The following is a 27,079-nucleotide window of genomic DNA, read 5'->3' on the forward strand; positions in this document are numbered from 1 at the left end:
GTCTTCCCATAGATTTGCCTGCAGTTGTGAGCTCATCTTTAGACTGCTAGCTCATTGTAGGCAGAGAATGTGCCTGATGTTATATTGTACTCTCCCAAGTGCTTAGTACAGTGCTTTGCACACAGTAAACACTCAAGAAATATGATTGAATGAATGAATTAGTTTCATCTTAGAAATGGCCCCCAAATTACGGTCTAACTCTATAAGTAAGTCAAAATTATGTGTTAAATCTCTTCCTAGCCCTCTGCATGATTCCCACTTGATCCCCTTATAATATCAATAATAACTGTGGTATTTGTTAAGCGCTTACTATATGCCAAGCACTGTATTAAGCGCTTGGGGTAGATACAAGATGAGGTCAACCTGATCATATGGGGATCACTGTCCAAGGAAAAGGGAATAGGATTTAATCCCTATTTTACAGAGGAGGAGACCTAGGCCCAGGAAAGTTAAGGGACATCCAAGGTCACATAGTAGATAAGCGATAGTGTCAGAATTAGAACCTAGGTCCTCTGACTCCCAGGTCTGTGCTGTTTTCACTAGGTCATGCTACTTCTACGCTGCTACCTCATCCCCTTTTCCTCTCTTGTTCCTAGAGTTCCTGCCCCCTGCCCCAGTGATAAGAATGGTATTAAGCACCATATATCTTCCAATCACTGTGCTAAATGCTGGGGTAGACACAAGATGATCAGGTTGGACACAGCTCCCATCCCACATGGGGCTCATAGTCTAAGGAGAACAGATATTGTCTCTCCATTTTACAGATGAGGAAATTGAGGCACAGATAGGTGAAGTACCTCGCCTGAAGTCACCCACTAGAACATGGATCTCTTGACTCCCAGCCCCATTGCTTTTCCACTAGGCCATGCGGTCCCTGCCTCAGTGGTGGGAGTGAGCAGAAGGAATCCATTCCCACAGGGAGTTGTGTAGCCACAGATCCGTAGCTGCCCGTTGGTGCTGGGCCACTAGAGGAGAGTTGGGGGTATCTGGCGGTTCACGCGGAGTCACTTGGCACAGAAGAAGTGGCCGACTCAGCGGCATTGGGCAAACCGGCAGAGAGACTGGAACCAGTAGGAATAGGGGAAATCTGAGCAGATTGCCATACTTACTCCATCTGGAAAATAGGGATTAAGTCCATGAGGCCCACGTGGGACTGTGTCCATCCTGATGATCTGGGATCTGCCCCATTGCTTAGTACAATGCGGCACAAAATATGTGCTTAAATACCATAAAAAAGCACCGTGGAGCTGAGGATGTGGTGAATATCAAGTGTTTTAGGGGATACAGATCCAAATGCATAGGTGACACAGAAGGGAGGGTGAGTTGGGGAAATGAGTACTTAGGAAAGGCCTCTTGGAGATGTGATTTGATTTTAGGATAACTTTTAAGATGGGGAAAGTGGTTGTCAGGTATGATGGAGGAGGGCGTTGCAGGCAAGAGTAGGATAGGGCAAAGGGTCAGCATTGGGCTAGGCAAGGTGGGCTTAATGGATGACAGAGAAGTGAAGTGTGCAGCCTGGGTTTTAGTAGAAGAGCTGCAAAGTAAGGTAACAGGGGTGTAACTGATTGAGTGCCTTAATACAGTTGTAAGGAGTTTTTGTTTGAGGAGATGGATGAGCCACCACTGGACTTTTTTTGAAGAGTGGGAAGGTATGAACTGAATTTTTTTTTTTAAGAGAAATAATAAGAGCAGCAGAGTGAAGTGTGGACTTGAGTGGAAAGAGGCAGGGAAGAGACTGATTCAGTGGTCAAGGTGGAATATAAGTGCTTGGATTAGCTTGGTGACAGTTTGGATGGAGAAAAAAGGCCAGATTCTAGAGATGTGAGGATAGAACTGACACCGTTTGGTGGCAGATTGAATATGTGGGTTGAGTAAATACTGTTATTGTTGAATGAGACAGGTGAGTCAAGGATAATGCCAAGATTATAGACCTATGAGGCAGGGAGGATGGTGGTGATGTCTATAGTGATGGGAAAGTCAAGAGGAGGGACAGGGTTTGGGCGTGTTAAGTTTGAGGTGTCGACATTTAAGCAGTGATGTCCTGAAGGCAGGAGGAGAGTGGGATTGAATAGAAGGGAGAGGTAAGGGCTGGAGAAATAGCTTTGGGAACCATCTGTGTAGAGACGATAAAGCCTATTTTATTGTATCTACCTCAGTGCTTAATACAGTGCTTGGCAGATAGTAAGCATTTAAAAATACCATAAGTATTATTAAGAACAGGCATAAGGTGGAGAAGGATTTTGCCCCATTTCTCTAAGATTTAAGCTTTGAATATTTTTCTTTATTTCTAGTTTCCTAAATTTTGCTCCAGTAGTCCCTTAGTTGCACCATTGACTAAAGAGACCGACTGTGCAAGTTTTCCTCTGCTTAGCCCAGTGTTAGATTACAGTATGAAAACTATAGATAGCGTGAAATGGCGATTGGTTTTGAAATAGCAACTTGGGGATGACTAACTCTACTTTACTGGTAATGTTGAGGGGGGAATTACTTTTGACAATTGCGCCAGGCCATCAGAACAACAACTTGAGTCATGACTAAGTTTCCCAGGTCATCTGGCGAAGGCCTGCCGAAGGAATGATGTGAGCACGGTATTGATTTTCCTAGTCATTAGAGCACTCTCCAGTCCTCGTGTTCTTCCCCTTTGAGTTGAGGCATTGATTCAGAAGAGCAGAAGAAGGAGTGCGGTCTAGCGGAGAGATCTTGGGCCTGGAAGTCAGAAGGAAGTGGATTCCAATCCCAGCTCTGCCACTTGTGTGCTGGGTGATCATGGGCTAGTTACTTCACTTCCTTGGGCCTCGGTTCCTTCTGTAAAATGGGGAGTAAGACTGCGAACCCCATATGGGACGGGACTGTGTCCAAACCGATATGCTTTTGTCTGCCTAGTTCTTCCCCTCTCAGGATCGCATCTGGAGAGTTCCCAGTACTCTACCAGTCTCGGATACAGGAGAGAGAGTCAAGGAGAGGCCTACCCATTCCATTCCTAGATTGCTAATGAGTGGAAGGCAATCTGCTACAAGTCAAAACTCACCTGTGCTGGGCAGAAGCAGCATGGGAGATAGTCGAGGTTAGAGATTCAAGTTTACTGCACAGATGGAGGCAATGGTAAACCACTTCCATATTTTTACCAAGGAAAATCTATGGATAAACTACCAGGACGATTGCTGACGGAGGTGGGGTGTTCTGGGAGAGATGTGTCCATGGAGTCGCTGTGGGTCAGAGACAACTTGACAGCATAAGACAAGATCTAGTTCTTAGAACAGTGCCTGGCACATGGGAAGGACTTAGAAAATACCATTAAAAAAAAAAATGCCCGATTTTTCTGAACCTTGCATCCTTGGCACTTTCTTTACACTCTTCTCTCTTTCAAGCCCCCTTATTGGGTCTGGGCCAAAGCCTACCGGTTATTTTTCTAAAACATTTTCAGAACTGCCCCTACCTCACCTTCCAAATGGTCACCATGCGGGTCCAGGCACTTAATCATTTTCTGGCCAGGCTACTGCAGCAGTATTCATTCAATAGTATTTATTGAGCGCTTACTATGTACAGAGCACTGTACTAAGCTCTTGGAATGGACAAATTGGCAACAGATAGAGACAGTCCCTGCCCATTGACGGGCTTACAGTATCCTCACTGTTCTTTCTGCTTCCAGTATCACCACTTCATTCATTTCCCTAAGACACTGTGCCGCATCTCCCCACTCCTTAAAAACCTTCAATGATTTTCAGTTCATGATCGGTCAATCAATCAGTTTTATTTATTGTGTTCCTACTATGTGCAGAGCACTGTACTGTGTGCTTGGGAGAGAACAGTACAATAGAGTTGGTAGACATTCAGTCAGTATATTTATTGAGCACTTACTATGTGCACAGCACTGTACTAAGCGCTTGGAATGTACAGTTTGGCAACAGATAGAGACAATCCCTGCCCAATGATGGGTTCACATTCTAAATGGGCGAGACAGACAGCAAAGCAAAACAGAACAAAAAAACAAGACATCATCAAGATAAATAGAATCAAGGTGATGTATTCTCCTTCAAACCATTAACCAAATAAATAGGGTAATAATATATATAAATGAGCACAGTGCTGAGGGGAGGGGAAGGAGGAAGAGCAGTGGGTGGTGGGGAGACGGAGAGCAGAGGGAAAGGGGGGATGATCCCTTTCATGACATGATCTCTGCTGTGAAGGAGTTTACAATTTAGTTGTGGGAGACAGAAACTAAAATAAAATGTAGCTAGGGGAAGCAGAAGAGTATGAGATTATGTACATGTAGGTATGCTCTGCACGCAGTAAGCAATCAGTAAATACTATTGGGGTTGGGATGAGTTTCCAAATGCTTGAGTTCAGATCCAAGCGTGTAGATGACAGAAGGGAGAGGCAGTAGGGCGGGGAAGTTGAGTGGTTAGTCCAAGAAGATTTCTTGGAGGGAATATCAATCAGTGCTATTTATTGAGCACGTAGGTGCAGAGCACTAAACTTCGTGCTCAGGAAAGCGCAGTGCAACAGAGTTGGTAAGACACATTCCGTCCCTACAACGAGCTTACAGTCTAGAGAGATATGATTTTAGCAGGGCCTAGGAGATTTGGAGAGGGTGGGCTCTAGATATCAAGGGGGATGAAAAGGAATTCCACACAGGAGGATGTGAGCAAGGGATTGGTGACAAGAGATACAATATAGAGGTATATAGTAAAGAAAGTTTGTGTTAGAGGGGTGAAATGTGAGGTTAGGTAGGAGGAGCTGTAAACTCGTTGCAGGCAGGCAGTGTCTTTTCCATTGTTATATTTCACTCTTCCAAGGGCTAAGTACAATGCTCAATAAATTTGATTGACTTACCGACTGACTGAGGGGGTAGAACTGATTGAGTTTCTCCACATCAAGTAGAAAGTCTGACCATTGGTTTTAAGTCATCTCATCAACCTTCTCCTTCCTACTCATTCACTCTTCTCATTCATTCATTCTTTCTTTCTTTCTTTCTTTCTTTCTTTCTTTCTTTCTTTCTTTCTTTCTTTCTTTCTTTCTTTCTTTCTTTCTTTCTTTCTTTCTTTCTTTCTTTCTTTCTTTCTTTCTTTCTTTCTATCGTATTTATTGAGTGCTTACTCTGTGGAGAGCACTGTACTAAGCACTTACCACCCTCCACCCCAGCTTGCGCCTTTGTTCTCTTAAACTAATCTATTGACTATGCCTCCTTCTCCTATCTCCTTCCTCTAACTTCTTGCTCATGCCCTTCCCTGTACTTGGAATTCTCTTCTCCTTCAAATCCACCAGAACTTCCACCAGAAATCCACCAGTTCTTCCCCTCTTCGAAGCTCTTCTGAAGTCAGATCTCCTTCAGGAAGTCTTCCCAATTAATTTATTTTCTTCCTGGGTCATAGTCATCGAGTTAGATGTTCATCACCTTTGCACTAACTAAACAGTTGAGTAGTTAAAACAGGATTTAAGTACAGTACACAGGTGTAAATCCTGTTTTAACTACTCAACTGTGTACTAACTCTGGTGTACTCTCCCAAGCGCTTAGTACAGTGCTCTATACGCAGTAAGCCATCACTAAATACCATAGATTCATTGATGTGTATATATCTATAATTCTATTTATATATTTTGATGGTATTGATGCCTGTCTACTTGTTTTGTTGTCTGTCTCCCCCATTTTAGACTGTGAGCCCCTTGTTGGGTAGAGATTGTCTCTATCTGTTGCCGAATTTTACTTTCCAATCGCTTAGTACAGTGCTCTGCACACTGTAAGCTCTCAATAAATACGACTGAATGTCCTACCCTGTTCCTTAAGCTCTAACTAACTGAAGCAGCGTGGCTCAGTGGAAAAGAGCCTGGGTTTCGGAGTCAGAGGTCATGAGTTCGACTCCCGGCTCTGCCACTTGTCAGCTGTGTGACTGTGGGCAAGTCACTTCACTTCTCTGTGCCTCAGTTACCTCATCTGTAAAATGGGGATTAACTGTGAGCCTCACATGGGACAGCCTGATTACCCTGTATCTACCCCAGCGTTTAGAACAGTGCTCTGCACGTAGTAAGCGCTTAACAAATACCAACATTATTACTATTATTATTAACTTTTATGCGTAACCCCTTCAGCATATCTGTAAATTATCTTAATGTTTTTCTCCCCACCGAGTGATTGTATCTACTAACTATTGCATTTTCCCATGCACTCAGTGCGGCCCTCTGCACCCAGGTGCTCAATAAATATGATTTGATTTGCTACTCTAGGGAAGCATGGCCTAGTGGGAAGAGCACGGGCTTGGGCGTTAGAGGACCTGGCTTCTAATCCTGGATCCTCTACATACCTGCTTTGTGACCTTGGGCAAGTCACTTAACTTCTGTGCTTCAGTTACCTCATCTGTATGAGAAGCAGCATGGCTCAGTGGAAAGAGCCCGGGCTTTGGAGTCAGAGGTCATGGGTTCGAATCCCTGCTCTACCACATGTCAGCTGTGTGACTGTGGGCAAGTCATTTGACTTCTTTGGGCCTCAGTTCCCTCATCTGTAAAATGGGGATGAAGACTGTGAGCCTCACGTGGGACAACCTGATTACCCTGTATCTCCCCCAGCGCTTAGAACAGTGCTCGGCACATAGTAAGCGCTTAACAAATACCAACATTATTATTATTATTAAAATGGGAATTCTCAGTGCCTGTCCTCCTTCCTACTCCTAGACTGTAAGCTAGCAGTAGGCAGAGAATGTGTTTGTTAGAATGTTATATTCTACTCTCCCAAGTGCTCAGTACAGTCGTCTGCACACAGTACACGATCAAATACTATTGATTGATTGATTCTTAGATTGTGATCCCTGTGTGGGAAAGGATTTCTGACCTGATTATTTTGGATCCTTCCCAGAGCTTAGAACAGTGCTTAACATATAAGCACTTTCCCATCACTGTCGATGGCACTATCATCCTTCCCGTCTCCCAAGCCCGTAACCTTGGAATTACCCTTGACTCCTGTCTCTCATTCCACCCACATACTCAAGCCATCACTAAATCTTGTCAGTTCTACCTTCACACCATTGCCAAAATCCATCCCTTCCTCTCCACCCAAACTGCTACCACATTAATGCAAGCACTTATCCCATCCCGCCTTGATTATTTTATCAGCCTCCTTGCCTCCCTCCCTCCTGTCTGTCCCCACTCCAGTCCATACTCCATTCAGCTGCCTGAATCATTTTCCTTCAGAAACGTTCAGACCGTGTCTCTCCACTCCTCAAGAAACTCCAGTGGTTGCCCATCCACCTCCGCATCAAACAAAAACTCACCATTGGCTTTAAAGCATCTAATCACCTTGCTCCCTCCTACTTCACCTCGCTACTCTCCTAGTAATACCCAACCCACAAACTGTTCCTCTAATGCTAACCTTCTCACTGTACCTCCATCTCATCTATTTTGCCGCAAGCAGCGTGGCTCAGTGGAAGGAGCCCGGGCTTGGGAGTCAGAGGTCAGGGGTTCGAATGCCGGCTCTGCCGCTTGCCAGCTGTGTGACTGTGGGCAAGTCACTTCACTTCTCTGTGCCTCAGTTCCCTCGTCTGTTAAATGGGGATTGACTGTGAGCCCCACGTGAGACAACCTTGGAGAAGCAGCGTGGCTCAGTGGAAAGAGCACGGGCTTTGGAGTCAGGGCTCATGAGTTCGAATCCCAGCTCTGCCACTTGTCGGCTGTGTGACTGTGGGCGAGTCACTTAACTTCTCTGTGCCTCAGTTCCCTCATCTGTAAAATGGGGATTAAGACTGTGAGCCCCACGTGGGACAACCTGATTCCCCTATGTCTACCCCAGCGCTTAGAACAGTGCTCGGCACATAGTAAGCGCTTAACAAATACCAACATTATTATTATTATTATTATCTATCCCAGCGCTTAGAACAGTGCTCTGCACATAGTAAGTGCTTAACAAATACCAACATTATTATTATTTTACTTCTGCCCTGGAACCCCCTCCCTCCTCATATCAGATGGATAGTTACTCTTCCCAACTTCAAAACCTTATTGAAGACACATCTCCAAGAAGCCTTTCCTGACTAAGCCCTCCTGTCCTCTTTTCCTACTTCTTTCTGAGCCACCCTTACTTGCTATTTCATTCGTCCTCCCTCCCACCCCCACAGCACATATGTAAATATAATAACGTTGGTATTTGTTAAGCGCTTACTATGTGCAGAGCACTGTTTTAAGCACTGGGGTAGATACAGGGTAATCAGGTTGTCCCACTTGAGGCTCACAGTTAATCCCCATTTTACAGATGAGGTAACTGAGGCACAGAGAAGTGAAGTGACTTGCCCATGGTCACACAGCTGACAAGTGGCAGAGGCAGGATTCAAACCCATGACCTCTGGATCCCAAGCCCGGGCTCTTTCCACTGAGCCACGCAAATATCTGCATATATCTTTCATTTATGTATTTACTTATTCACTATTCAGTCTGTTTATATTAATATCTTTCTCCCCTTCTAGGCTGTGAGCTCATTGTGGGCAGGAATGAGTCTGTTGTTATATTGTACTCTTCCAAATGCTTAGTAAGGAATTGAGTGAATATAATAAGCACTTAACAAATACCATTATTTTAATTATTGCTATTATTATTATACACGTTAATTGAATATGCTTTGGACCTTTCCCTTGTGCCATACGTTAATTGAATATGCTTTGGACCTTTCTCTTGTGCCTCCTACGCACAAAACATTCCCCAAAAAGCAGTGCCAGGAGACGACCAAACCGCTGGGACTGAATGCGGCAGCCCAGCCGGGAGTCTGGCCTGAACAGTCCACATACCAGTTGTTGGAGGTTTTTTCCCCCTAGTTTAGAGAGCTTTTTTATGGTGCCTTTTAACTAAGTAGCTGTAGAAGTCAGAGTGAACATGTGAAAGGGATGCAGTTGCCAAATGTACACAAACCTAATGACTTTCTACAAGGAGGCATTGTAGTCTTTTGCAAGTCTCATTTTCTTGTGTTGTTGCTTCAACTGCATCAAGTGAATAATTTTAGTCTTTGCCTTGAATTGGTTCAACTTTCGTTTTCCTCCCTACCCCATGTGTCAGAGGAGAACATCCCCCCAAAAACCTATGAAAAAGCTCCAGTAAACCGCCCCCACCCCCACCCCCCAATTTAAGCACCATCAAGCAATTACTATGGGCCTTGGAGTCAGGAGGCTCTAGGTTCCAGTCCCGGCTCCACCACTCAATCTGCAGTGCGACCTTGGGCAAGTCACTTCACGTCTGTGCCTCAGTTTCCTCATCTGTAGAATGGGGATTAAGACTGGGAGTCGCAACTGGGAAAGGAACTGGATCCAACCCAATTTGCTTGTATCCACCCTGGCACTTAGCACAGTGCCTGGCACATAGTAAGCACTTAGCAAGGATCGTGATTTTTTTTTCCAAAATACTATCTTGAATTGTTTCCAAAGAAAAACCGTGTACAGTATTCATCATCTGGGGTCTTGCTTTATCAATCTTGCTTGTTGGGTGGTAAACCTCACAAATTTAATTTGTAAAAGAAAAGACAAAGAAGGAGTTATCATCCTGTTCTTATAACACCTGGGTGAAGCATTGCCTTTGGAGGATAAAGTAAATCATTTCAGCTCAGTGACCAGTTCTGTCACAAGAGGGTGGAGGGAAATTAAATTCATGGGAAGAAATATAGTAGGAGTATTAAGTGTCAAGATGTATTGCATTCCTAGGAGCTGTATTAGTTAAATGATCTATCTTTCATGACACTTGTCTTTGAACTGAGCAGTATCTCAAGGAATTCCTCATGGTAGTTTGAATTTTTGCACCTTCAGGGTGAATGCTTTAAAGAATCAGTCATTTATTGAGCACTGTCTGTATGCAAGGTAAAGAAGTATAGAGTTTTACATAGTTGTTAGAAACATTCCCTGCCCACAAGGAACCTAGGGTCCAGAGGAAGTCTAAAAAAGTCCTCAGAGCTAAGGAGCATTACATCCAGTGCGCTTTTCTGACGTTAAAGCTAGAGGAAAGGTGGTAGACATTTTGACTAATAATTGTGCTATTGCTCAAGCATTTACTGTGTAACAAGCACTCTACCAAGCTCTGGGGTAGATATGATATATAATACAAAGTGTTGGGTGTTCACAGTCTAAATCTGTTGCCGACTTGTTCATTCCAAGCGCTTAGTACAGTGCTCTGCACATAGTAAGTGCTCAATAAATACTATTGAATGAATGAATGAATAAGGGAAAAGGGAAACAGGAATTTGAGCCGTTCTACTAGTTCAACTATTAGTTGACTGTATGTTCAAGATTAGGATTCTAAGGTTGGATGTACTGTGGGTCAATATCTCCAATTGGTTGATCCTTTCGTGCTCACAAACGATGGTATTTAAGTGCTTATTATGTGCCAAGCACTATTCGAAGTGCCAGGGTAGATACAAGGTAATCAGGATGTCCCATGTGGGGCTCACAGTCTTAATCCCCATTTTACAGATGAGGTTACTGAGGGACAGAGAAGTAAAGTGACTTGCCCAAAGTCACACAGCTGATATGGCAGAGCTGGGATTAGAACCCACGACTTCTGACTCCAAAGCCCGTGCTCTTTCCACTAAGCTGTGCTGCTTCTCTATTAAAACGGATCATTAGCAGTGGTGGAAGACGCCTGACTAAATCATGTCAAATTGATTCCGATGAGGAGGGAGAGGGTTTAATGGGTTTTCAAAAGATTTAAATTACTATTGGTGTTTCCATAGTCTCACTAATGTAGATCAGTAATGGAAAGCAGCATGGCGTAATGGATAGAGCACGGGCCTGGGTGTCAGAAGATCATGAGTTCTAATTCCGACTGCACCTCTTGTCTGCTGTGTGGCCCACACTTCACTTCTCTGGGCTTCTTCAGTTCCCTCATCTGTAAAATGGCGATTGAGGCTGTGAGCCCCACATGGGACAGGGACTGTGTCCAACCCGATTTGCTTTTATCCACCCCAGCGCTTAGTACAGTACCTGGCACATGGTAAGCGCTTAACAAATGCCACAGTTATTATCAGGCTTTGGCATCTCACGATCTTTTCTACCACTTTGTTTTCAAACTTGTCCCTTACTGCGATTTCTTTTTCCAATATCTAACTCTATCCAAGCTATCAAGTCCCGAGTTTATGATGGGAAAATGCAAAGGCAAGTATTGGAACTTCTATCTCCGAGAAATAGGTCTGTGGTGTTTACAAAGCAACCTGATCTAGCGGCAAGAGCACACGCCTGGGAATCAGCGGGTTCCGTGTTCTCCATCACTTGACTGCTGTGTGACTCTTGGCAAGTCACTTCTCTGTATCCCAGTTTTCTCATCTGTAAAATGAAGTTTAAAACCTGTTCTTCCTCCTCCTTAGACTGTAATAATAATGTTGGTATTTGTTAAGCGCTTACTATGTGCCGAGTACTGTTCTAAGCGCTGGGGTAGACATAGGGGAATCAGGTTGTCCCACGTGGGGCTCACAGTCTTAATCCCCAGTTTACAGATGAGGGAACTGAGGCACAGAGAAGTGAAGTGACTTGCCCACAGTCACACAGCCGACAAGTGGCAGAGCTGGGATTCGAACTCATGAGCCCTGACTCCAAAGCCCATGCTCTTTCCACTGAGCCAAGGTGACTGTATCTACCCTAGCATTTAGTACAGTGACTAGCACATAGTAAATACTGAAAAATATTATCATTATGATGTTGGCAGCATCTGGTGGCTTTCTCATGAAACTAATGCATGTTCCAAATGTGTTGTCAGTTGTTGAAACTCTTTCCTTTAGATGAAAGACAGTAATTAGATTTTTCTTAAGAGAAGGGGGTTTATTTGTGATGCAGCGAGGTTCAGTGGCAAGAGCCCGGGCTTGGGAGTCAGAGGATGTGGGTTCTAAAGAAGCACCATGGCTTAGTGGAAAGAGCATGGGCTTGGGAGTCAGAGGTTGTGGGTTATAATCTTGGCTTTGCCACTTGTCTGCTCTGTGACCTTGGGCAAGTCACTTCACTTCTCTGAGCTTCAGTTACCTCATCTGTCAAATGGAGTTTAAGACTGTAAGCCCCAAGTGGGACAACCTGATTACCTTGTATCTACCCCAGCGCTTAGAATAGCGCTTGGCACGTAGTAAGCGTTCAACAAATACCATAATCGTTATCATTATTATTATCCTGGCTGTACCACTTATTCATTCATTCATTCATTCATTCAATCATATTTATTGAGCGCTTACTGTTTGCAGGGTACTGTACTAAGTGCTTGGAATGTACAGTTCAGCAACAGATAGAGACAATCCCTGCCCAACAAGGGACTTACAGTCTAAAAGGGGGAGATAGACAGCAAAACAAAACAAGTAATCAGGCATCAATACCATCAAAATAGGTAAATAGAATCATAGACATATACACATCATTAATAGAACAGAGTAATAAATAATATATACAAATATACACAAGTTCTGTGGGGAGGGGAAGGGGATTAGAGGGAGGGAGTGCGGCAAATGAGGTGAAGGGGGGCAGAGAAAAAGGGAGGGCTCAATCTGGGAAGGCCTCCTAGAGGAGGGGAGCTCTCAGTAAGGCTTTGAAGAGGGAAAGAGAGTTAGTTTGGTGGATGTGAAGAGGGAGGACATTTCATGTCAGTGGTAGGACGTGGACCAGGGGTCAACGGCGGGATAGGCGTGAACGGAGGATAGTGAGGAGGTGAGTGGCGGAGGAGCAGAGTGTATGGAATAGACAGTAGAAAAAGAGAAGGGAGGTGAGGTGGGGGGGCAAGGTGATGGAGAGCTTTGAAGCCAAGTTGTCTGTCTCCCCCCTTCTAGACTGTGAGTCCATTGTTGGGTAATGATTGTCTCTATCTGTTGCCGAATTATACTTTCTGAGTGCTTAGTATAGTGCTCTGCTAGCAAGCGCTCAATAAATACGATTAAATGAGTGAATGAAAGAGTGAGGCGTTTTTGCTTCATGCGAGGGATGATAGGCAACCACTGGAGATTTTTGAGGAGGGGAATGACATGCCCAGAATGTTTCTGTGGAAAGATAATCTGGGCAGCAGAGTAAAGTATAGACTGAAATGGGGAGAGACAGGAGGATGGGAGATCAGAGAGGAGGCTGATACAGTAATCCAATTGGGATATTATGAGAGCTTGTACCAGCAAGGTAGCAGTTTGGATGGAGAGGAAAGGGCGGCTCTTGGCGATGTTGTGAAGGTGAGACTGGCAGGTTTTGGTGACAGATTGGATACGTGGGGTGAATGAGAGAGCAAAGTCAAGGATGACACCAAGGTGTGGGCTTGTGAGGCGGGAAGGATGGAAGTGCCGTCCAGAGTGATGGCAGAGTCAGGGAGAGGACAGGGTTTGGGAGAAAAGATAAGGAGCTCAGTCTTGGTTATGTTGAGTTTTAGGTGGCGGGCAGACATCCAGGTGGAGATGTCCTGAAAGCAGGGGTAGATATGAGCGTGGAAGGAGGAGGAGAGAACAGGGGAGGAGATATAGATTTGAATGTCATCTGTGTAGAGCTGAGAGTTGAAGCCGTGGGAGTGAATGAGTTCACCAAGGGAGTGAGTGTAGATGGAGAACAGAAGAGGGCCAAAAACTGACTCTTGAGGAACCCCTACAATTAGAGGATGAGAGGGGGAGGAGGATCTCACGAAGGAGACCGAGAATGAACGGCCAGAGAGATAAGAGAAGAACCATGAGAGGACGGAGTCCGTGAAGGGAAGGTTGGGTAACGTGTTGAGGAGAAGGGGATGGTCAACAGTGTCAAAGGCAGCTGAGAGGTCGAGGAGGATTAGGATAGAGTAGGAGCCATTGGATTTGGAGAGGAGGAGGTCATTGGTGACCTTTGAGAGGGCAGCTTCGGTGGGGTGGAGGGGATGGAAGCCAGATTGGAGGGTGTCTAGGAGAGAGTTGGAGTTGAGGAATTCAAGGCAGCGAGTGTAGACAGCTCGTTCTAGGAGTTTGGAAAGGGTAGGAGAGAGATAGGGTGATAACTGGAAGGGGCAGTGGGGCCAAGAGAGGGTTTTTTTAGGTTGGGGAGACATTGATTGGCATTTATGAAAGCAGAGGGGAAGAGCTGTTGGAGAGTGACTGGTTAAAGATAGAAGTTAAGGAGGGGAAGAGGGAAGGGGTGATAGTTTTTATAAGATGAGCGGGAATGGGGTCTGAAGCACAGGTGGAGGGAGTGGCACTTGCGAGGAGGGAGGAGATCTCCTCTGAGGATACTGCAGGGAAGGATGGGAAAGTAGAGGAGAGAGTTGAGTGTGGGGGGTGGGGGAGGGGTGATTTTGGGGAGCTCAGACCTGATGGTGTTAATTTTCCTAATGAAGTAGGTGGCCAGATCGTTGGGGGTGAGGGATGGAAGAGGGAGAGGAACAGGGGGCCTGAGGCGGGAATTAAATGTCTGGAACAGTTGGTGGGGGTGATGGGCATGGGTGTCAATGAGGGAAGAAAAATAGTTTTGTCTGGCAGAGGGGAGGGCAGAGTCAAGGCAGGAAAGAATAAATTTAAAGTGAACAAGGTTGGCTTGGTGCTTAGACTTCCGCCAGCAGTGTTCAGCAGCAAAGGAGCAAAGGAGGCGGACAGAGGTGGAGATCCAGGGCTGCGGGTTAGTGCAGCGAGAGCGAGAGCGGTGGCGAAAAAGGGGTGTGAGCGAATTAAGTTGAAAAGAGAGAGGTTGGAGTCGAGAGCGGTAACCTGATCTTCAAGAATGGATAGAGAGGATAGGGAGGCAAGGTGGGGTGTGATGCTTTGAGAGAGATGAATGGGGTTGAGAGAGTGGAGGTCTCTGTGGGGGAGTAGTACAGATTTACGGGGGGAGGAGTGTGAGAGAGGAGGCAGGTGAGAAGGTTATGGTCTGAGAGAGGGATTTCAGAGTTGGTGAGGGAGATAGTGCAGTGTAAAAGATGATGAGATCGAGAATGTGACCAAGTTGGTGAGTGAGCGAGGTGTGGTGGAGCAGGAGGTTGGCAGAGTCAAGGAGCGATAGGAGGCAGGTGGCAGAGGAGTCAATGGGTACATCCATGTGGATGTTGAAGTCTCTGAGGATGACCTTGGGCAAGCCACTTCACTTCTCTGTGCCTCAGTTACCTCATCTGTGAAATGGGAGTGAAGACCGTGAACCCCAAGTAGGACAACTGATTACTTTGTATCTACCCCAGCACTTAGAACAGTGCTTGGCACATAGTAAGCGTTAACAAATACCATAATAATTATTATTTCACCTTAAATCTAAATTAGGTTAAATGGGACTTCCTTGCCCTGGAACATTTTGTTGTTGTTGTTGTTTTTTAACTAACTCTAATAATGTTTGACGATCCCTGCTTTTTCCCCACTTTTCTGACTGTTGTTCATTTGCTTGGCTTCTGACTTCCCAAGTAGAAATTGGAAGGGAACGTGGAAAGAGAGAAAGAGAGAAAGAAAGGAAAGAGAAAATATATATATAAAAATATATATATCATCACCCCCACCGTCCTATACATGTTACTGGAGAGTGAGCTTTTTGGTGACCCGTCCTCTGCTCTGCAGTCTGGGTCATTTTTAGTACAGCCGTCTCCAGATGAGGGGTTGCTCATCGCCGCCGAAAACACGTCCCTGACCGTTTGTGCTGTGTGCACATGAGTGCCGTAGGGAAGGTGACCGCGGGAGAATTCTCTGAGCAGTCTCTTGTGCGTGCTGTTTCGGGGTTGGAGAGCGTCCCTTCTGTAGGCGGTTTCACCCGAGGAAGTGTGAGTCACTTTTGTTTTACAAACCTCTAGGCCGAATGTCAAGGGTGAGTTAGCAAAGCTGAGCTGTGGTTGTGGTTGTGTGCCTCGCTATCAGCCTCAGCAGGTGTGTCTGGACTGCTGGCTGGTTCATTTCAATTTTGGCCTGGGAGACTGTAGAGGCAGCATTTTTGAGGTGGTCTTCCCCGAAAGATAGGGCTGGGTTTCCCAATAATTGTAGAGAAAACAGGGAATTAGCTAGCAATAGCTGTGACAGGCGCATGGAAAAATCCCCTTTTGAGCCAGTTGATAGCTATAGCTCCAGAGAGCCTGTCTGGAGTGATGAACAAACTGCTGATTGATAAGTCAATCAGTGGTATTTACTGAGTGCTTACTATGTTCAGGGCATTGTACTAAGCATTTGGGAGAGTACATTACAACAGAATTAGCAGACAGGTTCCCTGCCATAACGAGCTTGCAGTCAAGAGAAATGTGTTTATTCCCTGCGTAGAAGTTAGCTTTGCCTTTTAGGAGATTACTATCTCTTATTCAATGAGCAATCGTAATGGGGGCATTTGTTAAGCACTTACTATGTGCCAAACACTGTGCGAAGCGCCGGGGTAGAGGCAGGATATCCAGTCTCGACCCCGCATGGGGCTTATGGTGTAAGGGAAGCAACGTGGCCTAGTGGATAGAGCCCGGGCATGAGAGTCGGAAGGACCTGGGTTCTGATCCCTGCTCCACCATTTGTCTGTTGTGTGTGACCTTGGGCAAGTCACTTCATTTTTCTGGGCCTCGGTTACCTCATCTGTAACAAGGGGATTAAGACTTTGAGCCCCATGTGGGACAGGGACTGTGTCCAACCTGATTAGCTAGTATCTACCCCTGCGCTTAGTACAGTGCTTGACACATAGTAAGTGCTTCACAAATACATTATTATTACTGGTACCATTATTTTTAAGGGAGATGGAGACCAGGAATTGAATCTCCAGTTTTACAGATGAAGAAACTAAAGCACAAAAAAGCTTAGCAAGTTGTCCAAGGCCACCCAGAAGGCAGGTGGCACAGCCGGGATTAGAACGAAGGTCCTGTAACTCCCTGGCCTGTGCTCTTTGTACTAGGCCTCGCTGCTTCCATCGATTGATTGATTGATCGATCGAGGTGGATGCTACAGACAACGCAGTCTTAAAAATGCTAGGAAATCATTCATTGTGAACAGTAACTGATTCCCTTTCAATAACCAGCATGGACAAACTAGTGACTTCAGTAATGCAGAACTTTAGTATTATCGTGGGTCAGGACAGTGGTCTTCCAGCCCAAAAGGCAACTTCACCACCATCAGTAATTATTTATTGAGTACTGAGGGTGATGCACCGTGCTAAGTATTAGAAGAGCACAGTAGAAGCAAGCCGCACAGTCCCTGCCCTTTGGGAACCAGTAACCTAATGGGGTTGACAGACGATTTAGAAATTGTGGGAGTGGGAGGATGACAAAGATGCCACAGGATGTAGTGAAAGTGCATGAGATTGAGGTCACTGAATAAACAGCCTGTTGTGGGCAGGGATTGTCTCTATCTGTTGCCGAACTGTACTTTCCAAGTGCTTAGTACAGTGCTGTGCACACAGTAAGCACTCAATGAATATGATTGAGTAAATGAATGAATAAACAGTTGAATATGCAAATAAAAACATATGGAACAGAATCTATAAATGTTAAGGGTAATGTTGGACTCATTTTTTGTGTTTGGTTTTTTTGTTGTTTTAGTGGTATTTGTTAAGCATTTACTATGTGCCAGGCACTGTACTAAGTACTAGGGTACACACTGGATCATCAGGTCGGACAGAGTCATGAGACTGGAGTGTTGTGAATTAATCAGGGAAGGTAGACTGTAAGCTCACTGTGGACAGGGGAATGTGTTCATTTGTTGTTGTATTGTACTCTCCAAAGCACCAGTGGAGAGAGCATGGGCTTGGGAGCCAGAGGTCATGGGTTCAAATCCCGGCTCTGCCACCTGTCAGCTGTGTGACTGTGGGCAACTCACTTTACTTCTCTCTGCCTCAGTTCCCTCATCTGTAAAATGGGGATTAACTGTGAGCCTCACATGGGACAACCTGATTACCCTGTACCTACCCCAGCACTTAGAAAGTGCTCTGCACATAGTAAGCACTTAACAAATACCAACAAAATTATTATTATTATTACCTAGTATAGTGCTTTGCACGCAGGAAGTGCTCAATAAATATGACTGAATGAAGGGCAGAGCTGTGGCATGGCAGATTTAGTGGGGAGGGAAGTTCAGGCAGGGAGAAAGTATGAATAAGAGTTTGGAGATGGGAGAGGCTAGAGAAGGGAACAGTTAGAAGGGAGGGTTGGGTGGAACAAAGAGTATGAGTTTGGGTGTAACTGGTGAAGAGATCTAATCTTAAAGGGCAGAGTTGGTGAGAGAGCCAGGAATCTAAAGCGGAGGGAAAGGTGTTTAAGCTGTATAGAGGTGTGTGCCGAGTGGTGTTTTGGGAAGTGTTTTGCACAGTAGTGGAGCGTCTAGACTGAAAAGGGTAAGAGATTGGCAGCAGGGAGAGCAATTAGAAGGCTGATAAAATAATCTCTAGCGATATGACACGAGATCGGGCCAGGGCGGTGGCTGTTGGAATGGAGAGGAAAACGAGGAGCCGGAAATTGTTGTGGGGGAAGAACTGGCAAAATTTAGCAGCTGGTGGGTGTGGGGAGGAGGCCAGTGATAGCCGCCTCTTTGGCTTACATCCTCATTTACCTCATGACCCTCTAGCCATTAATTTATCCAAACTTTCTGTGAGCCTTTTGATATTTTGTCCCGCAAGCTTCATGGGGGTAACAAATCCCACGTGTTTATCTTTCTGCTAGATGAAAAAAGGTTTGCTCTGGATTGTTATGAACCCACCAGCTTCAGTGAGACACAGCGTGGCCTAGAGGATTGATCACAGCCTGAGAGTCGGAAGGACTTGAGATCTAATCCCGGCTCCTCCACCTGTCTGCTGTGTGACCATGGGCAAGTCACTTCACTACTCTTTGCCTCAGTTACCTCATCTGTAAAAATGAGGATTAAGCCTCTGAGTGCCATGTGGGCCATGAACTGTGCACAACCTGATTAGCTTGTATCTACCCAGTGCTTAGTGCAGAACCTGTCATATAGTAAGTGCTTAACAAATGCCAACTAAAAAAAAAGTATGGTCAGAGAAGAATTAGACCGGCAACCTAGCTGGAGACCACAGATTGTATTTTATACTCTTCCCCTCATCTAACTAGAGGTTCTCTGGTGAGTTATTGGCTTAGTGTAGTTGCTGCTTAGTGAAACTACCCCCGGACAGTGCACTGTCAGATACAGAATCAAGTGAATGGTCACCCTAGCAATGATGATAATGACAGTATTTGTAAGTGCTTACTATGTGCCAGACACCATACTAAGCGTGGAACACCTGAAGTCTGAAGCCCAACTAAGAGTCCTGAGTCTGTCCCGAGCTCTCTAAAAGCTCTAAAGCCCTTGAGTCACTGAGATTTTTGTCTTTCCACACAAACCTGGCCACATGAATTTATATGAAAAAGAAGTCTTGGAGACAAAACATGGAATATCCGTTGGCATTGTCTGGCTCCTCAGGCAGTTTTTCTTGTGACACGGAAGACAACGGGAACCCTGACAACCTCGGTTATTTCCAGTTTTAACTACTCCCGAGCTTCCCACCCGCAAATGGGAATGCTGCCAATAGGCTGATTTGGAGCAGAGAGAAGAGAGTAAACGTTTGTCCCTGGAGTTCTGGGGAACAGGCCTTATGTTGGGTAGAAAAAAAAGGGTTGAGCGGCAAGTGAAATCATCTGGCACCCACTTAGCTGGTGGAGGGACTAAGAAGGAGGGACATTGGTAGATTTTTATTAACCATGGAAATTCACTGCGTGGGAGGAAAAACAAGAGTACTTCCTGTAACTTTTACCAGGGGGTGGTTTATGGTTTACTGGAAGATGAGTACATTGTCGATAATAGAAAGTGGTAAGTTGTGTCAAATGAAGTTAGAGCAAAATTGTGTCAGCCCAAATAATATTTACTGGAGAGACTTCTTTTGTACAGTGTGAATGAGAGAATAGAGTTTGTAATTGCTTTTTGGAGTAAGCTTCCTCAGAAGTAAAAAAACTTGAAACTATGCATTAATCCTCCCTCCCACTTCAAAAAAGTCTCTAGAATTTTTGTAACTTCTGTTTCTGGTGTTTAATAATTTAGAAATTGGTGGGATATTCTTGAATAATATGAAATGGAAAGAGTTTTTTGAGTTTGGTACACAGAGTTATGCATTGAATTTTGTGAAGAAAGTAAAATTCTTGATGACTGCACTACTTTTTGATGTAAAAAATACAAGTGAAATTATAACTGTAGATAAATGTAGGGGCATTTAGTACAAAACAAAAGTCATAGTACAGGGCGAAGGTGATGTTGAGCTGGTGTGATCCTAGGTTGAAACTTTGAAACTGATTTTTTTAATGAACTTTCTCTATCCAAAGTTAAATATCATGTAAGTTATTAACTGAATAGAAAACAACACAGAAAATTATAATATTCTTGCTAGTGGATTATAACAGTAAATTTGGACCAAAAATAGCTTGACATGCACTTGATAGTACAATGTAACATTCCCTAATTTTAATACTCCCTAATTTTAACTATAGATTTAAAGCAGCTAAAATAGGCACCAAAATTGAATTTAGCTAGGTAGGACAGTGGGTCCAAACTGTTGTTAAAAACTAATCAGACTAGCCATATCTTAATTATATCTTAGTCATAAACAACAAGGATAGCAAGCTACCAGATGATTTAAAACATTTTTTTTTCCAGAGTTCTGAAATGAATGAATTGAATTTCTCCTCTCCTCTCTGCCTGTCCTCTCCTCCTGGTATTCATGCTAATAAGAGGTGACGTGGCCACAGAGAAGACACAGGAGGGTGAAAGGAAAGAAGCAGAAAACTCTATATTCTGCAATCCGGATAATCATCCAGGATTGAGGATCTAGATAGAGCTCATCCAATTGTTTAGTCTGGTTGCTGAATACTTTAGGAGAAGGCTGTATCATCTGCACTCTGGATAATCCATCTATCAGTGGGTGCAGAGCACTATACTAAGTGCTTGGGAGAGTACAGAATAGCGGAGTTGGTTGACACGTTCCCTGCCCCCTAGGAGCTTGCAGGCTAATACTCAACCCCTGAATCACTGAGATTGAATACAGTAAAAAAAATCTCAACAGGAAACCGTGTTTTTGAAAGGCTTCCAAACTTCAAGGCATATCAAACTCTGGGTATTTGGAAGAACAAAATATATCTTTAAAATTCAACCTATTCGTAAATACCATGGTACTCCACCCTCACTGAAAGTACTGTATTGGAATATCAGATGAAGAGAGGAAAAAATAGTTCCTAAGAAAATAATCAGCTGTTAGAATTTGGAAGTTACAATACCAATTATTGATATTACAAACCAAAACAGATTTTCAGCTCTGCTGAGAGACTTTGTTTTTTATTAGAAGAAAGAAAATAACATTCTGATCGATAAGGCGCATGGCAAATTTGGAACTTCAACTTTGATAAAATTTATGAGGTAAAATAAATGGAGAATTGATTGGGGATATGGGGTGCCAAGAAGGCAGAGGTACAATGTCTACTCTGGCGTCTTCAGCAGGTGCATCTCTGGGTACCTTTTGTTACCATGAACTGTTCTGATTCAGTGACCATCAGTGTCTGAGACAGATAGCTCTTCTTTTCTCCATCCGAATGGGCGGTCTTATTCTTGCCCCTCAAAACCTCTACTGGACACTGCCTATATTCTGCCCTGTGTCTTTTAGGGCCTCAACAGTGGGTATAATTCTCTGGGTCATTTCTTGAACCTTTCATATTCAGAAAGGACATCTCCACCCTGTTTGGCGGAGAAGGACAGTGGAGCATAGAGAGATTTCTAAGGTCACCCAGCAGGTCTGAGGCATGGTTAGGACTAGAATTTCTGCTCAGTCCTGCATATCCACCTAGGTCTAAGGTTGTTACTCTAAAAATGCCAAGTTTCTCTGATGCTCAGATTCTGATGCATCACTGTTGCGATGAACTGAAGACACAAAGCAATTGTTAGACGACAAAATGGAAGGGTGGCAGTGGTTGGTGGTGGATAAACAATAGTAATAATAATAATAATGGTATTTGTTAAGCGTTTATTAAAATAATGATGGTATTTGTTAAGCACTTACTATGTGCCAACCACTGTTCCAAGCGCTGGGGTAGATACAGGGTCATTAGGTTGTCCCACGTGGGGCTCACGGTCTTAGTCCCCATTTTACAGATGAGGTAACTGAGGCACAGAGAAGTGAAGTGACTTGCCCAAAGCCACACAGCTGAAAAGTGGCAGATCTGCGATTAGAACCCATGACCTCTGACTCCCAAACTAGTGCTCTTGCTACTAAGCCACGGTGCTTCCAAGAACTGTACTGAGCACTAGGGTGGATACAAGGAAATTAGATTGGACACAGTCCCTGTCAGTCTTAATCCCCATTTTACAGATGAGATAACCGAGGCACAAAAAAGTGTGATCTTGGGTAGGTCATTTCATAGCAGAAGTGCTTTATCTCACTGGGGTCAGGGAACGTGCCTATCCGCTCCGTTATAGTGAACTCTCCCAAGCGCTTAGTGCGGTGCTCTGCACATGGTAAGTGCTGAATAAAACTGGATTGATCGGTTAGGGTTATTTGTAATTTATCTCCAATTTCATTCCAGGCTCCACTTACAGTGTTTTGTCCATCATGCCCTCGGACTCAGAAAGCAGCAGCTCTCTCAGTAGCGTGGGTGAGTACAGTGCTCGGTGGTTGGGTCCCGGCTCGGTTGGAGCAGGCTCGCTCGCTCGCTCCCCCCCCAAGCTTTCCGGCCTCCCAGTCTCTCCGGGCCACAAAAAGGAATGGTGCAATTTGGTGCTCCTCATTTTAGTCGCTTGATGATGCGTGGAAGCCAGCTGGTCATTAGTGGGACTGGGAAGTTAGGGCTGGGATATATCCAGTGCTTAGAACAGTGCTTGGTACATAGTAAGCGTTTAACAGATACCATTATTATTATCCCTCACCATTATGGTGGATGACAAGGAAGACAGCAGCCCCTGGAACCCTCCACTCATCTCGTCGCCGCTGTCAGAGATCGACATTTGGGCTGAGAAGCCCTTTGGTCTGCCGCCGTTCTTCTGGCATTTCTATTCGTCCCATTTGTCATTCAGTAGTATTTATTGACTGCTTGCTGGGTGCGGACTACTGTATTAAGCTCTTGGGAGAGTACAGCAGACGTGTCCAATGCGATTTTCTTGGATCCACCCCAGCGCTTAGTACAGTGCCAGGCACTTAGTAAGCGCTTCACAAATGCCATTATTATTATTATTTTTATTATTAATAAACCCCCACATTCCATGCCTACAATGAGCTTACAGTCTAGAGGTGGAGACAGACATTAAAGGAAACAAAGAAGTTACAGATATGTACATAAGTGCTGTGGGGCTGGGAGGGGGGATGAATGAAAGGAGCAAGTCAGGGTGACGCAGAAGGGGGTGGGAGAAGAGGAAAGGAGGGTTTTGTCAGGGAAGGCCTCCGCGTGAGTGCTCATGGGCTAGCTGGCCTTTCAGAAAGGCTTCAATCAGGTGAGAAATTAGGAAATGGAGGACACTTTATACTTGCAGCAAGTTGCTGGCTAGTCCAAGGGGGACCTCTGGTAATGGAGAGGAGAGAAGGGCCATTTCTTCCAAAGTCTGTCAGTGGAACTTGATGCCAATACTGGCGTCACCGAGATTTCAGCCAGGGCTCTCCTCTTGGGTTTGATGTATCCTTTCATTTTGTTTTCACCCTCCACATTCCCCTCGAGGTCAGGGGACTTTGGAATCCTTGAAGCAAGGGGGCAGAGTGCCTCGTTGTACCCGAACGTGGAACGCTAAAGGGGCAGGCAGGTGGTGGTTCCTTCTAGGACAGTGGTTAGAAAAGGGAGAAGCGCCATTGTGTCTGAACCAGATGCACTGTGAGCAAATTCATTCACAAACACAAATAGCCATTGTTACTGGGTTCCGAGAAGAAAAAGGAAAAGGTGGGAGGAAGACTGGGGAAATGATTTGTGCTGCAATCTCATAAAGTAGAGGTGGTGACCTCAATCACAGGACTAAATAAACACTCTTATTGCGTATGCTCATGGTTTGCGAAAAACTTGTCGAAGCTTTCTGGCTCTGAAGCGTCTCTGGGTAATTCATGACATCGGCAAAGCAGCTGAAAGGGTCAGCTTTCAGTTCTCTAGACTGTAAACTCACTGTGAGCAGGGAACTTTTCTTCCAACTCTGTTAAATTGTACCTCTTCCATGCGTTTAGTACAGTGCTCTGAACACAGTAAGTGCTCAATAAATACCATCGATTGATTCTCATCCAAATGACGAAACTTCAGTCTGGATGACAAGTGCTAAATGAAAGGGAATGTTTTCTTTTCTTACTAAAACAAAATTCTATGAGTTGGTATCAACAAGGTTTTAGAAATTTATAAAAGGGAAAATCAACTCCATGCATGCCGGAAGTATTCTCCAGAGGTCAAATTCATTCATTCATGTATTTGAGTGCATACTGTGTGCAGAGCATTGTACTAAGCGCTTGGAAAGGGCAGTTCTGCAACAAATAGGGACAATCCCTACCCAACAGTGAGCTCACAGTTTAAATACCCCAGACTCTAATTTGCTGTAATATCTAAGGTTTGTTAGTATTGGCTGCAAGATTTCTGTGGTGTGACTGAGTATGAGCAGCTGAAAGGAGGTCAGTGTTTTTATTGTGGAAGGTGGTCATTTGGAGAATTTTACTGCTCAGGCCAAACTTTCAATTTCATTTCAGTCTGTGTCTATAGCTCCAACTGGTTTTATTAAGAAGCAGCATGGTGTAATGGATAGAGCATGGGCCTGAGAGTTCATTCATTCATTCAATAGTATTTATTGAGCGCTTACTATGTGCAGAGCACTGTACTAAGCGCTTGGGATGAACAAGTCGGCAACAGATACAGTCCCTGCTGTTTGACGGGCTTACAGTCTAATCGGGGGAGACGGACAGACGAGAACAATGGCAATAAACAGAGTCAAGGGGAAGAACATCTCGTAAAAACAATGGCAACTAAATAGAATCGAGGCGATGTACAATTCATTAACAAAATAAATAGGGTAACGAAAATATATACAGTTGAGCGGACGAGTACAGTGCTGTGGGGATGGGAAGGGAGAGGTGGAGGAGCAGAGGGAAAAGGGGAAAATGAGGCTTTAGCTGCGGAGAGGTAAAGGGGGGATGGCAGAGGGAGTAGAGGGAGAAGAGGAGCTCAGTCTGGGAACGCCTCTTGGAGGAGGTGAGTTTTAAGTAGGGTTTTGAAGAGGGGAAGAGAATCAGTTTGGCGGAGGTGAGGAGGGAGGGCGTTCCGGGACCGCGGGAGGACGTGACCCGGGGGTCGACGGCAGGATAGGCGAGACCGAGGGACGGTGAGGAGGTGGGCGGCGGAGGAGCGGAGCGTGCGGGGTGGGCGGTAGAAAGAGAGAAGGGAGGAAAGGTAGGAAGGGGCAAGGTGATGGAGAGCCTTGAAGCCTAGAGTGAGGAGTTTTTGTTTGGAGCTGAGGTTGATAGGCAACCACTGGAGTTGTTGAAGAAGGGGAGTGACATGCCCAGATCGTTTCTGCAGGAAGATGAGCCGGGCAGCGGAGTGAAGAATAGACTGGAGCGGGGCGAGAGAGGAGGAAGGGAGGTGAGAGAGAAGGCTGACACAGTAGTCTAGCCGGGATATAACGAGAGCCCGTAACAGTAAGGTAGCCGTTTGGGTGGAGAGGAAAGGGCGGATCTTGGCGATATTGTAGAGGTGAAACCGGCAGGTCTTGGTAACGGATAGGATGTGTGGGGTGAACGAGAGAGACGAGTCAAGGATGACACTGAGATTGCGGGCCTGAGACACGGGAAGGATGGTCGTGCCATCGACGGTGATAGAGAAGTCTGGGAGAGGACCGGGTTGGAATCTGGGAGAGTCAGATTCCAATCCCTGCTCTGCTGCTTCTCTGCGCTGTGACCTTGGGCAAGTCACTTTGCCTCTCTGTGCCTTAGTTACCTCATCTATAAAATGAGGGTTGACACCGTGAGCCTCATGTGGGACAGGAACTGTGTCCAACTTGATTTGCTTGTATCCACCCTGGCACTTAGTACAGAACCTGGCACATAATAAGCGCTTAACAAATACCACAATTATTATTATCCTTAGTAAGTTGGTTTTTTTTTTTTTGGAACCAGGAGGCACTATTTCCCTTACAAGAGAGAAAAAATTCCACCTGAAGTTTTGGAGTAGAGGGCAAATGCTAGGAAACCAAAATGTTTTTCCACTCGATCACCAGGATGTGTTAAAAACAGCTCAGCTTTGCGAGTGTGTAAACGCCATCCAAAGGTCTTTTAATGTGGCTTGATTTGTTGAGTGACAAACCATCATAGTAGCTACTGCCTGCCCCTTTCAAAGCTTCACCTGCCAAAGGCAGCAGCCCCCAAAACAATGAATTAACACAAGGGTTTAAAATAAGTTCTGTGTCGAATCTGATGGGTTGCGCTTAGTGCAGGCCTCTTCTGGGTGAAGGCCGGACCATAATGCGTACAACTTAAGGGTACAGCGAATATCTCTGAGAAGCATCGTGACCTAGCGGAAAGGGTACGGGTCTGGGAGTCAGAGAACCCGGGTTCTAATTCCATCTCTGCCAGTTTACCTGCTCTGTGGCCTTGGGCAAATCACCTAACTCTGGACCTTGGTTCCCTCATCTGCAGATTGGGAGTTCTTTACCCAGTCTCCCTCCTCCTTACACTGTGAGCCCCATATGGGATCTGATTGTTTTATATCTCCCTCAGCCTTAATTTTTATTATACAGCCTGCCCTACTTTTCTCATTTATCTTGGCATACATAAACCCAGCCTCTAAATTTGCATCCAGTCAAATTTTTTTATGGTGTTTGAGTGCTTACTGTTTGCCAAGCACTTTACTAGGTGCTGGAAGTAGATACAAGCTAATCAGGTTGAACACCTTCCCTCATCCCACATGGGGCTCACAGTCTTAATCCCCATTTTACAGACGAGGTAACAGGCAAACAAAGAAGTGAAGTAACATGCCCAAAGTCACACAGACAAGTGGCCAAATCAGGATTAGAACCCAGGTCCTTCCGACTCCTCAGTCCATTCTCTATCTAGTAGGTGACACCATTTCTCTATTTAAACAGTTGTACATTTTGCAGTTGATTTTGTTTGGTGAAGATTGCCTGGAGGATGAATGGTAAAATGAATTCCTCGGTTAAGATCTTTTGCTTTCCTCTTCCTCGTTCATTTCTGTGACATCCTCAGGCTCCAGATTCAGGCGGGCTCTTTCTCAGCCACCCGGTCATGCC

The 27,079-nt window shown here is 45.0% G+C and overlaps 1 protein-coding gene across 8 annotated transcripts in view; it reads left to right on the forward strand.

Moving 5' to 3' along the window:
* The window catches only part of DLG5 (discs large MAGUK scaffold protein 5), a 159,975-nt gene that overhangs the window by 47,249 nt on the left and 85,647 nt on the right, over positions 1 to 27,079 (forward strand). For 6 of the 8 annotated variants that reach the window (XM_029059540.2, XM_029059542.1, XM_029059543.2 and 3 more), the window contains exon 2: positions 22,408 to 22,476. The exons of the other annotated variants lie outside the window; for them this stretch is intronic. In XM_029059540.2, coding sequence (XP_028915373.1) covers positions 22,408 to 22,476 — 69 coding nt within the window. The remainder of the gene's footprint in view (positions 1 to 22,407; positions 22,477 to 27,079) is intronic. 8 annotated transcript variants of the gene reach the window in all.

Source organism: Ornithorhynchus anatinus, chromosome 3 (genome assembly GCF_004115215.2).
Source record: "Ornithorhynchus anatinus isolate Pmale09 chromosome 3, mOrnAna1.pri.v4, whole genome shotgun sequence".
In the NCBI taxonomy this organism is placed as follows: Eukaryota; Metazoa; Chordata; class Mammalia; order Monotremata; family Ornithorhynchidae; genus Ornithorhynchus; species Ornithorhynchus anatinus.